Source organism: Oncorhynchus nerka, unplaced genomic scaffold (assembly GCF_034236695.1).
Source record: "Oncorhynchus nerka isolate Pitt River unplaced genomic scaffold, Oner_Uvic_2.0 unplaced_scaffold_687, whole genome shotgun sequence".
Taxonomy (NCBI): Eukaryota; Metazoa; Chordata; class Actinopteri; order Salmoniformes; family Salmonidae; genus Oncorhynchus; species Oncorhynchus nerka.
Window position 1 is genome coordinate 204,038 of NW_027040476.1, and position 18,154 is coordinate 222,191.

General features: G+C 51.0%; 1 protein-coding gene across 1 annotated transcript in view; it reads left to right on the top strand.

Annotated features, from left to right (window-relative positions):
* The window catches only part of LOC135571215 (OTU domain-containing protein 7A-like), a 128,825-nt gene extending 112,464 nt beyond the window's left edge, over positions 1–16,361 (top strand). Inside the window, 4 exon segments of the mRNA XM_065017002.1 lie at positions 8,682–8,796; positions 14,002–14,090; positions 14,409–15,319; positions 15,488–16,361. Of these exon segments, the coding sequence (XP_064873074.1) occupies positions 8,682–8,796; positions 14,002–14,090; positions 14,409–15,319; positions 15,488–16,354 (1,982 nt within the window). The 3' untranslated portion in view covers positions 16,355–16,361.
* Positions 16,362–18,154: the final 1,793 nt, after the last annotated feature.

Consider the following 18,154-nt stretch of genomic DNA (forward strand, 5'->3'; position numbering starts at 1 on the left):
TACAAAATTCTTGCAACCAATGGAATGTTATTTACATGGGTTATTCAGGCTCTTCTCAGCTCTGCTGATTTTGCTGCGAAGACTAGTGGTTAGAGTGGAGGGGCGGCAGGTAGACTAGTGGTTAGAGTGGAGGGGCGGCAGGTAGACTAGTGGTTAGAGTGGAGGGGCGGCAGGTAGACTAGTGGTTAGAGTGGAGGGCGGCAGGTAGACTAGTGGTTAGAGTGGAGGGGCAGCAGGTAGATTAGTGGTTAGAGTGGAGGGCGGCAGGTAGACTAGTGGTTAGAGTGGAGGGGCGGCAGGTAGACTAGTGGTTAGAGTGGAGGGGCGGCAGTAGACTAGTGGTTAGAGTGGAGGGGCGGCAGGTAGACTAGTGGTTAGAGTGGAGGGGCGGCAGGTAGACTAGTGGTTAGAGTGGGGCGGCAGGTAGACTAGTGGTTAGAGTGGAGGGGCGGCAGGTAGACTAGTGGTTAGAGTGGAGGGGCAGCAGGTAGATTAGTGGTTAGAGTGGAGGGGCGGCAGGTAGACTAGTGGTTAGAGTGGAGGGGCGGCAGGTAGACTAGTGGTTAGAGTGGAGGGGCGGCAGGTAGACTAGTGGTTAGAGTGGAGGGGCGGCAGGTAGACTAGTGGTTAGAGTGGAGGGGCAGCAGGTAGACTAGTGGTTAGAGTGGAGGGGCGGCAGGTAGACTAGTGGTTAGAGTGGAGGGGCGGCAGGTAGACTAGTGGTTAGAGTGGAGGGGCGGCAGGTAGACTAGTGGTTAGAGTGGAGGGGCGGCAGGTAGACTAGTGGTTAGAGTGGAGGGCGGCAGGTAGACTAGTGGTTAGAGTGGAGGGCGGAGGGGCAGCAGGTAGACTAGTGGTTAGAGTGGCAGCAGGGTTAGAGTGGAGAGGGCAGGTAGACTAGTGGTTAGAGTGGAGGGGCAGCAGGTAGACTAGTGGTTAGAGTGGAGGGGCGGAGGGGCAGCAGGTAGACTAGTGGTTAGAGTGGAGGGGCAGCAGGTAGACTAGTGGTTAGAGTGGAGGGAGCAGGGCTAGTGGAGTGGAGGGGCGGCAGGTAGACTAGTGGTTAGAGTGAGGAGTGGGGGCAGGTAGATTAGTGGTTAGAGTGGAGGGGCGGCAGGTAGACTAGTGGTTAGAGTGGAGGGGCGGCAGGTAGACTAGTGGTTTAGAGTGGAGGGGCGGCAGGTAGACTAGTGGTTAGAGTGGAGGGGCGGCAGGTAGACTAGTGGTTAGAGTGGAGGGGCAGCAGGTAGACTAGTGGTTGAGTGGAGGGGCGGCAGGTAGACTAGTGGTTAGAGTGGAGGGGCAGCAGGTAGACTAGTGGTTAGAGTGGAGGGGCAGGTAGACTAGTGGTTAGAGTGGAGCAGGTAGACTAGTGGTTAGAGTGGAGGGGCAGGTAGCAGGTAGCAGCAGGTAGACTAGTGGTTAGAGTGGAGGGGCGGCAGGTAGACTAGTGGTTAGAGTGGAGTGGGGTGGAGGGGCAGCAGGTAGACTAGTGGTTAGAGTGGAGGGGGGAGGGGCAGCAGGTAGGACTAGTGGTTAGAGTGGAGGGGAGGGGCTAGTGGTTAGAGTGGAGGGGCGGCAGGTAGACTAGTGGTTAGAGTGGACTAGTAGTGGTTAGAGTGGAGGGGCGGCAGGTAGACTAGTGGTTAGAGTGGAGGGGCGGCAGGTAGACTAGTGGTTAGAGTGGAGGGCGGCAGGTAGACTAGTGGTTAGTGTGGGGAGGCGGCAGGTAGCCTAGTGGTTAGAGTGGAGGGCAGCAGGTAGACTAGTGGTTAGAGTGGAGGGGCGGCAGGTAGACTAGTGGTTAGAGTGGAGGGGCGGCAGGTAGACTAGTGGTTAGAGTGGAGGGGCGGCAGGTAGACTAGTGGTTAGAGTGGAGGGCGGCAGGTAGACTAGTGGTTAGAGTGGAGGGCGGCAGGTAGACTAGTGGTTAGAGTAGGAGACTAGTGGTTAGAGTGGAGGGCGGCAGGTAGACTAGTGGTTAGAGTGGAGGGGCAGCAGGTAGACTAGTGGTTAGAGTGGAGGGGCGGCAGGTAGACTAGTGGTTAGAGTGGAGGGGCGGCAGGTAGACTAGTGGTTAGAGTGGAGGGGCGGCAGGTAGACTAGTGGTTAGAGTGGAGGGGCGGCAGGTAGACTAGTGGTTAGAGTGGAGGGGCGGCAGGTAGACTAGTGGTTAGAGTGGAGGGGCGGCAGGTAGACTAGTGGTTAGAGTGGAGGGGCGGCAGGTTAGTGGTTAGAGTGGAGGGGCAGGTAGACTAGTGGTTAGAGTGGAGGGGCGGCAGGTAGAATGGTTAGAGTGGAGGGGCAGGTAGACTAGTGGTTAGAGTGGAGGGGCGGCAGGTAGACTAGTGGTTAGAGTGGAGGGGCGGCAGGTAGACTAGTGGTTAGAGTGGAGGGGACTAGTGGTTAGAGTGGAGGGGCGGCAGGGTAGACTAGTGGTTAGAGTGGAGGGGCGGCAGGGTAGACTAGTGGTTAGAGGGGAGGGGCGGCAGGTAGACTAGTGGTTAGAGTGGAGGGGCGGCAGGGTAGCCTAGTGGTTAGAGTGGAGGGGCGGCAGGTAGACTAGTGGTTAGAGTGGAGGGGGGAGGGGAGGGAGCAGGTAGACTAGTGGTTAGAGTGGAGGGGCGGCAGGTAGACTAGTGGTTAGAGGAGGGTTGGGGGAGTGGAGGGCGGCAGGTAGACTAGTGGTTAGAGTGGAGGGGCGGCAGGTAGACTAGTGGTTAGAGTGGAGGGGCGGCAGGGTAGACTAGTGGTTAGAGTGGAGGGGCAGGGTAGACTAGTGGTTAGAGGGGAGGGGCGGCAGGTAGACTAGTGGTTAGAGTGGAGGGGCGGCAGGGTAGCCTAGTGGTTAGAGTGGAGGGGCGGCAGGTAGACTAGTGGTTAGAGTGGAGGGGTGGAGGGGCAGCAGGTAGACTAGTGGTTAGAGTGGAGGGGCAGCAGGTAGACTAATGTTTAGAGTGGAGGGGCGGCAGGTAGACTAGTGGTTAGAGTGGAGGGGCGGCAGGTAGACTAGTGGTTAGAGTGGAGGGGCGGCAGGTAGCCTAGTGGTTAGAGTGGAGGGGCGGCAGGTAGCCTCGTGGTTAGAGTGGAGGGGCGGCAGGTAGCCTCGTGGTTAGAGTGGAGGGGCGGCAGTTAGACTAGTGGTTAGAGTGGAGGGGCGGCAGGTAGACTAGTGGTTAGAGTGGAGGGGCGGCAGGTAGACTAGTGGTTAGAGTGGAGTGGCGGCAGGTAGCCTAGTGGTTAGAGTGGAGGGGCGGCAGGTAGACTAGTGGTTAGAGTGGAGGGGCGGCAGGTAGACTAGTGGTTAGAGTGGAGGGGCGGAGGGGCGGCAGGTAGACTAGTGATTAGAGTGGAGGGGCGGCAGGTAGACTAGTGGTTAGAGTGGAGGGGCGGCAGGTAGACTAGTGGTTAGAGTGGAGGGGCGGCAGGTAGACTAGTGGTTAGAGTGGAGGGGCGGCAGGTAGACTAGTGGTTAGAGTGGAGGGGCGGCAGGTAGACTAGTGGTTAGAGTGGAGGGGCGGCAGGTAGACTAGTGGTTAGAGTGGAGGGGCGGCAGGTAGACTAGTGGTTAGAGTGGAGGGGCGGCAGGTAGCCTCGTGGTTAGAGTGGAGGGGCGGCAGGTAGACTAGTGGTTAGAGTGGAGGGGCGGCAGGGTAGACTAGTGGTTAGAGTGGAGGGGCGGCAGGTAGACTAGTGGTTAGAGTGGAGGGGCGGCAGGTAGACTAGTGGTTAGAGTGGAGGGGCGGCAGGTAGACTAGTGGTTAGAGTGGAGGGGCGGCAGGTAGACTAGTGGTTAGAGTAGAGGGGCGGCAGGTAGACTAGTCTGAATCATTCGATTTTTTTGTTTTAATACTGTCCATATGTAGCTTGTTTCTGGTCGCAGGTTCAGGAATGGCTGAAGATTTGCAACATTTACCCGGCGCTAACTCTGCAGACGGCACTACTGGGTGATCTGAAACGTCATAGTCAATCCAATAGTATAATAATGCTTTTAGTAAAAAAAATCCGGTTTGGATGCGCGCTGTGTTAAGAAGCAGTGTGCGGCTTGGTTGGGTTGTGTTTCGGAGGACGCATGACTTTCAACCTTCGTCTCTCCCGAGCCGTACGGGAGGTGTAGCGATAAGACAAGATAGTAGCTACTAAAACAACATTTGGATACCACGAAATTGGGGTGAAAAAGGTGTAAAAAATATATATATATTTTTTTTTTCATTTACAATCTCTAGAAACAATGAGAATAGAAAGGTTCAGAAAATTTGTGAAACATCACAGCACAGTTGAAAAAAATATATGGCAAATAGAAATCCAATATGTTCGGTGTTAAGAGATATGGAGCTGAAGGATGGGACTGGATGGTGTTAAGAGATAGATGAGAGGGGTTGAATGAAGATGGGACTGGATGGTGTTAAGAGATAGATGGGAGGGGTTGAATGGAGCTGAAGGATGGGACTGGATGGTGTTAAGAGATAGATGGGAGGGGTTGAATAGAGCTGAAGGGTGGGACTGGATGGTGTTGAGAGATAGATGGGAGGGGTTGAATGGAGCTGAAGGATGGGACTGGATGGTGTTCAGAGATAGATGGGAGGGGTTGAATGGAGCTGAAGGATGGGACTGGATGGTATTCAGAGATAGATGGGAGGGGTTGAATGGAGCTGAAGGATGGGACTGGATGGTGTTCAGAGATAGATGGGAGGGGTTGAATAGAGCTGAAGGGACTGGATGGTGTTAAGAGATAGATGGGAGGGGTTGAATGGAGCTGAAGGGTGGGACTGGATGGGAGGGGTTGAGGGGAGCTGAAGGATGGGACTGGATGGTGTTAAGAGATAGATGGGAGTGGTTGATTGGAGCTGAAGGATGGGACTGGATGGGAGGGGTTGAGGGGAGCTGAAGGATGGGACTGGATGGTGTTAAGAGATAGATGGGAGGGGTTGAATGGAGCTGGGACTGGATGGTGTTAAGAGATAGATGGGAGGGGTTGAATGGAGCTGAAGGGTGGGACTGGATGGGAGGGGTTGAGGGGAGCTGAAGGATGGGACTGGATGGTGTTAAGAGATAGATGGGAGTGGTTGATTGGAGCTGAAGGATGGGACTGGATGGTGTTAAGAGATAGATGGGAGGGGTTGAATGGATCTGAAGGATGGGACTGGATGGTGTTAAGAGATAGATGGGAGTGGTTGATTGGAGCTGAAGGATGGGACTGGATGGGAGGGGTTGAGGGGAGCTGAAGGATGGGACTGGATGGTGTTAAGAGATAGATGGGAGGGGTTGAATGGAGCTGGGACTGGATGGTGTTAAGAGATAGATGGGAGGGGTTGAATGGAGCTGAAGGGTGGGACTGGATGGGAGGGGTTGAGGGGAGCTGAAGGATGGGACTGGATGGTGTTAAGAGATAGATGGGAGTGGTTGATTGGAGCTGAAGGATGGGACTGGATGGTGTTAAGAGATAGATGGGAGGGGTTGAATGGATCTGAAGGATGGGACTGGATGGTGTAAAATAGATTTTGTCCATAAAATGTATATAGTATGAATAAGCTGGACATACAGGCCTGTTGTTTACTCCAGTTCGGGGAGGGGTGGTAGGTTTGGAATAACGGAAATATATATACAAAAATGTGTGTGTGTGTGTGTGTGTGTGTGTGTGTAAATGTATGTATTTATACGTGTATGTGTGTATGTAAACTCAGCAAAAAATCATCCTCTCAACTGTCAACTGCGTTTATTTTCAGCAAACTTAACATGTGTAAATATTTGTATGAACATAACAAGATTCAACAACTGAGACATAAACTGAACAAGTTCCACAGACATGTGACTAACAGAAATGGAATAATGTGTCCCTGAACAAAGGGTCAAAATCAAAAGTAACAGTCAGTATCTGGTGTGGCCACCAGCTGCATTAAGTCTCCTCCTCACGGACTGCACCAGATTTGCCAGTTCTTGCTGTGAGATGTTACCCAACTCTTCCACCAAGGCACCTGCAAGTTCCCGGACATTTCGAGGCCCTCACCCGCTGATCCAACAGGTCATGGCAGAACACTGATCAAATCATGCACAGAACGAGCAGTATGGCTGGTGGCATTGTCATGCTGGAGGGTCATGTCAGGATGAGCCTGCAGGAAGGGTACCACATGAGGGAGGAGGATGTCTTCCCTGTAATGCACCGCGTTGATATTGCCTGCAATGACAACAAGCTCAGTCCGATGATGAGTACAGGCCTCGGTGTAACGCTCATTCCTTCAACGATAAACGCGAATCCGACTATCACCCCTGGTGAGACAAACCGCAACTCGTCAGTGAAGAGCACTTTTTGCCAGTCCTGTCTGGTGAGGACCTGCCTTACAACAGATCTACAAGCCCTCAGTCCAGCCTCTATCAGCCTATTGCGGACAGTCTGAGCACTGATGAAGGGATTGTGCGTTACTGGTGTAACTCGGGCAGTTGTTGTTGCCATCCTGTACCTGTCCCGCAGGTGTGATTCTTGGATGTACCGATCCTGTGCAGGTGTTGTTACACGTGGTCTGCCACTGCGAGGACGATCAACTGTCCGTCCTGTCTCCCTGTAGCGCTGTCTTAGGTGTCTCACATTACGGACATTGCAATTTATTACCCTGGCCACATCTGCAGTCCTCATGCCTCCTTGCAGCATGCCTAAGGCACGTTCACACAGATGAGCAGGAACCCTGGGCTTCTTTCTTTTGGTGTTTTTCAGAGTCAGTAGAAAGGCCTCTTTAGTGTCCTAAGTTTTCATAACTGTGATCTTAATTGCCTACCGTCTGTAAGTCGTTAGTGTCTTGACGACCTTTCCACAGGTCCATTAATTGTTTACGGTTCATTGAATAATGATGGGAAACAGTGTTTAAACCCTTTACAATGAAGATCTGTGAACTTATTTCTATTTTTACAAATTATCTTTGAAAGACAGGGTCCTGAAAACGGGGGACGTTTCTTTTTTTGTTGAGTTTACATATAATATATAATATATATTATATATTTGCAAAAGAATATATATTGGAAGTGATGCAGACAATTATATTGGTGGAAGCTACAATCTATCTGCACTATTAAAGCTGATCCGCCCACTAACAAAGAGAGAGAGAGAGAGAGAGAGAGAGAGACAGACAGAGAGAGAGAGAGAGAGAGAGACAGAGACAGAGAGAGAGAGAGAGGCATCAGACCCTCGTGACAGAGACTCATCTATCTCTCTCTAGACAGTGTTATTATGGTGTGTGAACATCCACCCACACAACACACTCCCTGTAATGTCAGCGTAGGTGCTTCTCAGCCACATCCGTTGTTTTACATGTTTGGCTGAAGAAGAAAAGGAGAAAAAAAGGCCCTCTTGGCATCAAAAGTGTCACGTGGAAGATGATACCAATAGAAGGATGAAAGTTTTACGCAGTGGAACAACAGAGCTCATCTAACCATGACTTTATGAGCCGGGGTTTACTGTGATTAATGGGTCTGTGGCAACTTTCAAAACCGAATCAATTGTCCTCTATTGTCCTCCTGGTCAATAGAGGCTCTGCTTATCTTACCTAGACTGTGTGGTTACCTGTCTGTGTGTTTACCTGTCTGTGTGCTGTGTGGTTACCTGGCTGTGTGGTTACCTGTCTGTGTGCTGTGTGGTTACTTGGCTGTGTGGTTACTTGGCTGTGTGGTTACCTGGCTGTGTGGTTTCCTGGTTGTGTGGTTACCTGGCTGTGTGCTGTGTGGTTACCTGGCTGTGTGTTTACCTGTCTGTGTGCTGTGTGGTTACCTGGCTGTGTGGTTACCTGTCTGTGTGCTGTGTGGTTACCTGTCTGTGTGCTGTGTGGTTACTTGGCTGTGTGGTTACCTGTCTGTGTGCTGTATGGTTACTTGGCTGTGTGGTTACTTGGCTGTGTGGTTACCTGGCTGTGTGATTTCCTGGTTGTGTGGTTACCTGGCTGTGTGTTGTGTGGTTACCTGGCTGTGTGTTGTGTGGTTACATGGCTGTGTGCTGTGTGGTTACCTGCCTGTGTGCTGTGTGGTTACCTGGCTGTGTGGTTACCTGGCTGTGTGCTGTGTGGTTACCTGTCTGTGTGGTTACCTGCCTGTGTGCTGTGTGGTTACCTGGCTGTGTGGTTACCTGGCTGTGTGGTTACCAGGCTGTGTGGTTACTTGGCTGTGTGGTTACCTGGCTGTGTGGTTACCTGGCTGTGTGTTGTGTGGTTACCTGGCTGTGTGGTTACCTGTCATTGTGCTGTATGGTTACCTGTCTGTGTGCTGTGTGGTTAGCTGGCTGTGTGGTTACCTGTCTGTGTGCTGTATGGTTACCTGGCTGTGTGCTGTGTGGTTATCTGGCTGTGTGGTTACCTGGCTGTGTGCTCTGTGGTTACCTGTCTGTGCGGTTACCTGTCTGTGTGCTGTATGATTACCTGGCTGTGTGTTTACCTGTCTGTATGGTTACCTGTCTGTGTGGTTACCTGGCTGTGTGCTGTATGGTTACCTGGCTGTGTGGTTACCTGTCTGTATGGTTACCTGTCTGTGTGGTTACCTGGCTGTGTGCTGTATGGTTACCTGGCTGTGTGCTGTGTGGTTACCTGGCTGTGTGCTGTGTGGTTACCTGTCTGTGTGCTGTATGGTTACCTGGCTGTGTGCTGTATGGTTACCTGGCTGTGTGTTTGTACCCCTGCTTATCTGATCTGATCTGTGTTTTCCAGCTGTGATCCCGCTGACCGACTCAGAACACAAGCTGCTATCTCTCCACTTCGCTACGGACCCTGGGAAGGACTGGGAGTGGAGCCGAGACCACAACGACAACATCAAGCTAGCCAAGTGAGTTAGGTACAACAAACGACAAACAGGTGGTGGTGGTGGAGGGGGTAGTAGGGGTGGAGGGGGTAGTAGAGGTGGAGGGGGTCGTAGAGGGGTGGAGGGGGTAGTAGAGGTGGAGTGGGTAGTAGGGGTGGAGGGGGTAGTAGAGGTGGAGGCGGTAGTAGGGGTGGAGGGGGTAGTAGAGGGGTGGAGGGGGTAGTAGAGGTGGAGGGGGTAGTAGGGGTGGAGGGGACAGTTAAAGCCCTGCTTCCTCTCTGTGGGAGGACAGTAAATACAGAGGAGAAGTGAGAAAAACAAAGACAGAAAGGAGGAGAGGAGATCCCCCTCTAATCATAGAAAGGAGGATATGAGATCCCCCTCTAATCATAGAAAGGAGGATATGAGATCCCCCTCTAATCATAGAAAGGAGGATATGAGATCCCCCTCTAATCATAGGAGGAGAGGAGATCCCCCTCTAATCATAGAAAGGAGGAGAGGAGATCCCCCTCTAATCATAGAAAGGAGGATATGAGATCCCCCTCTAATCATAGGAGGAGAGGAGATCCCCCTCTAATCATAGAAAGGAGGAGAGGAGATCCCCCTCTAATCATAGGAGGAGAGGAGATCCTCTAATCATAGGAGAGGAGATCCCCCTCTAATCATAGGAGGAGAGGAGATCCTCTAATCATAGAGTCATTATCTCTAGGCGTCGTACATCATTATCTTCTATAGCGCTGCTTTACACAGAGGATCTCAACTCTGATCTGAATGGCATAATCACATGGAACACTGTCTGCCTGTCGTGGAGCACTGTCTGTCTGTCTGTCTGTCTGTCTGTCTGTCTGTCTGTCATGGAGCACTGTCTGTCTGTCATGGAGCACTGTCTGTCTGCCTGTCGTGGAGCACTGTCTGTCTGTCTGTCTGTCTGTCATGGAGCACTGTCTGTCTGTCATGGAGCACTGTCTGTCTGTCTGTCTGTCTGTCTGTCTGTCATGGAGCACTGTCTGTCTGTCATGGAGCACTGTCTGTCTGTCTGTCTTGGAGCACTGTCTGTCTGTCTGTCTTGGAGCACTGTCTGTCTGTCTGTCTTGGAGCACTGTCTGTCTGTCTGTCTTGGAGCACTGTCTGTCTGTCATGGCACACTGTCTGTCTGCCTGTCATGGAACACTGTCTGTCTGTCATGGAGCACTGTCTGTCTGTCATGGAGCACTGTCTGTCTGTCATGGAGCACTGTCTGTCTGCCTGTCATGGAGCACTGTCTGTCTGTCATGGAGCACTGTCTGCCTGTCATGGAGCACTGTCTGTCTGTCATGGAGCACTGTCTGTCTGTCATGGAGCACTGTCTATCTGTCATGGAGCACTGTCTGTCTGTCATGGAACACTGTCTGTCATGGAGCACTGTCTGCCTGTCATGGAGCACTGACTGTCTGTCATGGAGCACTGTCTGCCTGTCTTGGAGCACTGTCTGTCTGTCATGAAGCACTGTCTGGCTGTCTGTCTGTCTGTCATGGAGCACTGTCTGTCTGTCTGTCTGTCATGGAGCACTGTCTGTCTGCCTGTCTTGGAGCACTGTCTGTCTGCCTGTCATGGAGCACTGTCTGTCTTTCTGTCATGGAGCACTGACTGTCTGTCATGGAGCACTGACTGTCTGTCATGGAGCACTGACTGTCTGTCATGGAGCACTGTCTGCCTGTCTTGGAGCACCGTCTGTCTGCCTGTCATGGAGCACTGTCTGTCTGCCTGTCATGGCGCACTGTCTGTCTGTCTGTCATGGAGCACTGTCTGTCTGTCATGGAGCACTGACTGTCTGTCATGGAGCACTGACTGTCTGTCATGGAGCACTGACTGTCTGTCATGGAGCACTGTCTGCCTGTCTTGGAGCACTGTCTGTCTGCCTGTCATGGAGCACTGTCTGCCTGTCATGGAGCACTGACTGTCTGTCATGGAGCACTGTCTGAAGGTGTTTGTGAAGTTACAGACTCTGAAGGTGTTTGTGAAGTTAGAGCTCCTGTCTTTTTTGCTATTTACTTTTCTATCTAAAAGACAGTTTTAAGATTTTAAAAATAAGTTTCTAGTGGAGTTAAAGGCACTACAATGATGCAATGGAGCCTTGCCTCGGTTGCAACTGAGGTCTTTTATGGTCCTTCTCCCTTGGAGCAGCTGGGTTCTCTGGCAGCAGCTGACAATATGTAAATAACTCTGTCCATTTACTTTGTCAAGTAAGTTTCCAGTGTATTCCACTGCAAGACAAAATAGAACGTTTTTAGGGCCCTGGTCAATCAGACAAAACAGGAAGGTGTAGGGGCCCTGGTCAACAAGACAAAACAGGAAGGTGTAGGGGCCCTGGTCAACAAGACAAAACAGGAAGGTGTAGGGGCCCTGGTCAACAAGACAAAACAGGAAGGTGTAGGGCCCTGGTCAACCAGACAAAACAGGAAGGTGTAGGGGCCCTGGTCAACAAGACAAAACAGGAAGGTGTAGGGGCCCTGGTCAACAAGACAAAACAAGAAGGTGTAGGGGCCCTGGTCAACAAGACAAAACAGGAAGGTGTAGGGGCCCTGGTCAACAAGACAAAACAGGAAGGTGTAGGGCCCTGGTCAACCAGACAAAACAGGAAGGTGTAGGGGCCCTGGTCAACAAGACAAAACAGGAAGGTGTAGGGGCCCTGGTCAACAAGACAAAACAGGAAGTTATAGGGCCCTGGTCAACCAGACAAAACAGGAAGGTGTAGGGGCCCTGGTCAATCAGACAAAACAGGAAGGTGTAGGGGCCCTGGTCAACCAGACAAAACAGGAAGGTGTAGGGGCCCTGGTCAACAAGACAAAACAGGAAGGTGTAGGGGCCCTGGTCAACAAGACAAAACAGGAAGGTGTAGGGCCCTGGTCAACCAGACAAAACAGGAAGGTGTAGGGGCCCTGGTCAACAAGACAAAACAGGAAGGTGTAGGGCCCTGGTCAACCAGACAAAACAGGAAGGTTTAGGGGCCCTGGTCAACAAGACAAAACAGGAAGGTGTAGGGCCCTGGTCAATCAGACAAAACAGGAAGGTGTAGGGCCCTGGTCAATCAGACAAAACAGGAAGTTATAGGGCCCTGGTCAATCAGACAAAACTGGAAGGTGTAGGGGCCCTGGTCAATCAGACAAAACAGGAAGGTGTAGGGCCCTGGTCAACCAGACAAAACTGGAAGTTTTAGGGCCCTGGTCAATCAGACAAAACTGGAAGTTTTAGGGCCCTGGTCAATCAGAACGTTATAGGGCCCTGGTCAATCAGAACGTTATAGGGCCCTGGTCAATCAGAACGTTATAGGGCCCTGGTCAATCAGAACGTTATAGGGCCCTGGTCAATCAGAACGTTATAGATGCCCTGGTCAATCAGAACGTTATAGGGCCCTGGTCAATCAGAACGTTTTAGGGCCCTGGTCAATCAGAACGTTATAGGGCCCTGGTCAATCAGAACGTTATAGGGCCCTGGTCAATCAGAACGTTATAGGGCCCTGGTCAATCAGAACGTTATAGGGCCCTGGTCAATCAGAACGTTATAGGGCCCTGGTCAATCAGAAGGCCCCTGGTCAATCAGCGTTATAGGGCCCTGGTCAATCAGAACGTTATAGGGCCCTGGTCAATCAGAACGTTATAGGGCCCTGGTCAATCAGAACGTTATAGGGCCCTGGTCAATCAGAACGTTATAGGGCCCTGGTCAATCAGAACGTTATAGGGCCCTGGTCAATCAGAACGTTATAGGGCCCTGGTCAATCAGAACGTTATAGGGCCCTGGTCAATCAAGTCAGCTAACTGTGCTGCTGTAGTGTTCAATTTTAATTCATTGCTAAATAGACTCAGCAACTGCGTTTATTTTCAGCAAACTTAACATGTGTAAATATTTGTATGAACATAACAAGATTCAACAACTGAGACTAAACAAGTTCCACAGACATCGAGACCGTGGACTGCACCAGATTTGCCCGTTCTTGCTGTGAGATGTTACCCCACTCTTCCACCAAGGCACCTGCAAGTTCCCGGACATTTCTGGGGGGGAATGGCCCTAGCCCTCACCCTCCGATCCAACAGGTCCCAGACGTGCTCAATGGGATTGAGATCTAGGCTCTTCGCTGGCCATGGCAGAACAATGACATTCCGGTCTTGCAGGAAATCACGCACAGAACGAGCAGTATGGCTGGTGGCATTGTCATGCTGGAGGGTCATGTCAGGATGAGCCTGCAGGAAGGGTACCACATGAGGGAGGAGGATGTCTTCCCTGTAACACACAGCGTTGAGATTGTCTGCAATGACAACAAGCTCAGTCCGATGATGCTGTGACACACCGCCCCAGACCATGATGGATCCTCCACCTCCAAATCGATCCCGCTCCAGAGTACAGGCCTCGGTGTAACGCTCATTCCTTCAACGATAAACGCGAAACCGAGACTCGTCAGTGAAGAGCACTTTTTGCCAGTCCTGTCTGGTCCAGCGACGGTGGGTTTGTGCCCATAGGCGACGTTGTTGCCGGTGTTGTCTGGTGTGGACCTGCCTTACAACAGGCCTACAAGCCCTCAGTCCAGCCTCTCTCAGCCTATTGCGGACAGACTGAGCACTGATGGAGGGATTGTGCGTTCCTGGTGTAACTCAGGCAGTTGTTGTTGCCATCCTGTACCTGTCCCGCAGGTGTGATTCTTGGATGTACCGATCCTGTGCAGGTGTTGTTTCACGTGGTCTGCCACTGCGAGGACGATCAGCTGTCCGTCCTGTCTCCCTGTAGAGCTGTCTTAGGTGTCTCACAGTACGGACATTGCAATTTATTGCCCTGGCCACATCTGCAGTCCTCATGCCTCCTTGCAGCATGCCTAAAGGCACGTTCACGCAGATGAGCAGGGACCCTGGGCATCTTTCTTTTGGTGTTTTTCAGAGTCAGTAGAAAGGCCTCTTTAGTGTCCTAAGTTTTCAGAACTGTGATCTTAATTGCCTACCGTAAGTCGTTAGTGTCTTGACGACCTTTCCACAGGTCCATTCATTGTTTACGGTTCATTGAACAAGCATGGAAAACAGTGTTTAAACCCTTTACAATGAAGATCTGTGAACTTATTTGGATTTGTACTAATTATCTTTGAAAGACAGAATCCTGAAAAAGGGACGTTTCTTTTTTTTGCTGAGTTTATATTTCTTCAAAAGCGTAGCATTTATAATCCAGATTTACTGTTGCTATCTAATGTTCGTAACCTTTCTCCCTCAGTTTAATCCTGTCTCTGGAAGCCAAACTGAACCTGCTGCATAACTACATGAACGTAACATGGATCAGGATACCATCTGAGACCAGGGTACCTCTCTCTCTTTCTCTTCCACATTGATTGGCTAATGCCAGCAAATAATTGTTGTGAATGAATTTGATAGGTTGTTCTGCATTCGTGTTGTACTGCCAGCTCCCCATTGATTGGCTAATGCCAGCAAATAGTTGTTGTGAATAGATTTGATAGGTTGTTCTGCATCCGTGTTGTACTGCCAGCTCCCCAGCACCTTACTGTACAAGGAATAAAGCAAACTACGATTTGATGTCATAGTCTTGAAATGGAGTAGATTAGACAGGTCAACATCATTTACTGATGGTGCTTCCTCTCCCTCCCCTCTCTCTCTCTCCAGGCTCCCTGGCCCAGCCGGAGTCTCCCACGGCGTCCCACGGGGGCGACGACGTCCAGTCTCTAGCCGACTCCATGGACTCCGACCGAGACTCCGTCTGCAGCAACTCCAACGTCAACAACGGCAAGGTCTCTGCAAAGGACAAGGACAAGGATCCCAAGGAGAAGACGGAGAGGCAGCAACAGCGTAAAGACAAGGACAAGACCAGGACGGACTCTGTGGCCAACAAGCTAGGCAGCTTCAGCAAAACACTTGGTATCAAGCTGAAGAAGAACATGGGAGGTCTGGGAGGGCTGGTCCACGGAAAGATCAACCGCTCCAACTCTGGAGGCAACGGCCGGAACAACGGAGGAATGGGGGGCGGCAACGGAGGAGGGGGGGGCGGCGGCAATGGAGGAGGGACAGAGAATAACGTAGAGAAGAAGAAGGAGAAAAAGGAAGGAAAAGCCCGGAAGGATGGAGGAGGAGGAGAGAAGGAGGGCCAGTCTGCGAGTACGTCCTTCTCCTCGGACAAGACCACCAGCCCGTCTCCCACCGAGCGTCCCCCAGGCGTGCCCTCTCCTCCCGGGGAACGGGACAGGGACAGGGGGGGTCTCCTGGCCAGGCTGGTGGGGGACAAGGCCCTGTCGGAGCACTGGAAGTACAGCACAGACGTCAAGCTGAGCCTCAACATACTGAGAGCCGCCATGCAGGGCGAGAGGAAGTTCATCTTCGCCGGCCTTCTCCTCACCTCCCATCGCCACCAGTTCCACGAGGAGATGATCTCCTTCTACCTGACCTCCGCTCAGGAGCGCTTCTCTGCCGAGCAGGAGACCAGGAGGAAGGAAGGAGAGAAGAAACCTGCAGCAAACTCTACAACCACGACTACTATGACCAACGGGCCCTCCAACGCCCTGAAGAAACCAGAGCAGGAGAGCGCCCCTCACCGGGAGAGAGAGAGGGAGAAGGAAAGAGAGAGAGAAAAGGAGAGGGAGAGAGAGAGGGAGAGAGAGGGGAGAGAGAGAGGGAGAGAGAGAGAAAGGGAGAGAGAGAAGGAGAGAGAGAGGGAGAGAGAGAGGGAGAGAGAGAGAGAAAGGGAGAGAGAGAGGGAGCGAGACACCCGCACCCCTCCTCCTCCTCCCTCCTGCCCTCCTCCTCCTACTCCCCTTCCCCAGGACTTCATCTCTTCCCCAGCCAGACACCACCAAAGCCATACCCCTCACACCCCCCCACAGATTGCCCTGAAGATGCAGGGCCGCCACAGCCCCTCCCCCAACTCCTCCCCCAGCAACGGTGCTACCAGGAGACCGGGGTCCGTCCCCCCTGTCCCCAGGCCCGTCCCAACTACAGTCCCAGTGTCAGCCCACTACAGCCATACCCCTCCCATCCAGAGGTCCAGTATCATCCAGCTGAGAGACGTCAACCTCCAGGCCCTCCAGGCACCCAGCTTCCAGCCGGACGACCCCCAGCCCAGCTACAAGCCTCCTCTGGTGGGCACCCTGAAGACCTGTGCCACTTACCCCCAGCAGAACCGCTCTCTGTCCTCCCAGAGCTACTCTCCAGCCCGCCTGTCTGGGGTCCGTTTGGGCGCCGGGGTCAACCACACCCACCCGGGGGTCCCAGGCACCACGGAGCCCTACAACATGCCTGGGGAGCACAAGTCCCATACCTATACCAACGGCTTCAACGCTAGCCACATACAGGACTGTCTGGAGTTCGCCGACGCCGACGTAACTCAGACCTGGGGGAGCAGTAGGGTCACCAGGACGGGTTCGGGGGTCCGACAAGGTCAAAAGTCAGATCGGTAGCGCCGGTGGGGTTGCCTGGTGTACTGCCTGCAGCAGAGGAGATGCAAGAGGGAGAAGTGCTCCTTCTACGGTCGCCCGGAGACAGATAACTACTGTTCCTACTGCTTCAAGGAGGATCTGAAACACAAGGAGAGGGAGGCCAAGGCTCTCAGTAGGCCTGGGTAGCCCCTGGTAGCGCCAGCCAGAGGTGCTGCTACTCTATAGCCTGGTGTGCTATCTATCGCACGACAGGTACTGCAAACCCCAGCTGCTGACAACGCAACACAACAGACAGACAGACAGAACTGTGTCCATAGAGAAGGCGATAGAGCAGGTTCTACTCAATAGACTGTCTGTGGCCGTTGGGACATCCAGACAGACAGACAGACAGACAGACATGCTCAGAGCCTGTTGATCGCCTGCTCTGTTTGAAACGTTTGATTCCTGTCACTTCTTCTGTCTCAGTGTACAGTACAGGAGGCTACTGTAAAGGACACAACTACTTGATGACAAGAAGGGTAGATCTCTGTCCACTTAACATCTTTGGCCAGCAGGAATTTATAACTTTGTTCGTTAAAAAAAATTGGTTCAACTTCAATTTTTGGTTAGTATTATGGAGAAATGTCTTGTGTTTTTTGCCCACAACTTGAATGGCAAACTAAGATATAATTTCAGGCAGATACAGTACACATAAAAATAGCAATTGCATTTTGTTGTGCAGTGGTTCAAACGTAAACTTAAATCGAACATCTAACTAAAAACGTACTGTTTTGATCTTAAAATCTTCAACCAACTTTAAAAACAAACTTCTCAAAGCAATACGTTAGTAACTTCAACGTTTTTGTTTTATTTTTAATCAATAATTGTCCTAATGGCAACTCACTGTGAACCCTTTCTGTTGTCTATGCAACTCATGTTGGCTTCAGTAGAGAGTTCAAATCTGTTGTCTAGGCAACTCATGTTGGCTTCAGTAGAGAGTTCAAATCTGTTGTCTAGGCAACTCATGTTGGCTTCAGTAGAGAGTTCAAATCTGTTGTCTAGGCAACTCATGTTGGCTTCAGTAGAGAGTTCAAATCTGTTGTCTAGGCAACTCATGTTGGCTTCAGTAGAGAGTTCAAATCTGTTGTCTAGGCAACTCATGTTGGCTTCAGTAGAGAGTTCAAATCTGTTGTCTAGGCAACTCATGTTGGCTTCAGTAGAGAGTTCAAATCCTCTGGTGCAGCTGAAAGACAATAGACGACAACAGGCCGGATATTCAGTCAACTGCAAACAAACCCACACCAAGGACAATAACCGTTTCGTGTGGTGAAAACGGCACTTTGTAAGTTAAATTTGCCGTGTGCCCTCCTCACATTGATTACCCGGTATAAACGATACAACAACTAAATCTAATTGGTTTTAATGAATCGTGCTCCTTACCACAGCGAGGGCAGGGATACTGTTTCCAGTGCTAGTTTGATTGGTCTGCCTCAAAAAAGGTTTTATTTAATGTTTTCCTCTACATTCTAAACGTCTTAGATAAACCGAATGCGTTTTCATCAGCAGTTGATTATCTTGGTTGTTATTCTACAGGTGCTCTGTGGTGTTTGCGACCATTAGGTTTTTTCACATTTGAATATCTTAACGTTCATTACAACGACAAAAGAACATGAAATCTCCTGGCCAAAGATGTTAAATATATAGAGAGAGAACGCTCTTCAAAACACTCCTGAATATAATGCAGTTTGGGATCCTTTTTATGTACCTGGTTCATGGACTCTCACCATTTAAAATGTAAAAAATATGATTTTGTATTCATTTGAGAGTTTTACACAACTTAAATTATTAATTTGCACATTAGATACCAATGTACAGTACATAGCAAAAATGAGGAACAAAATAAGATTAGTATATTGTGTAAAAAAAAAAAAATCAATTTGTGTGTTTTTGTGTATAGAGAATGTGATGAGGGGGAATTTACAAACCAAGGCTATACAAGTGTTATAG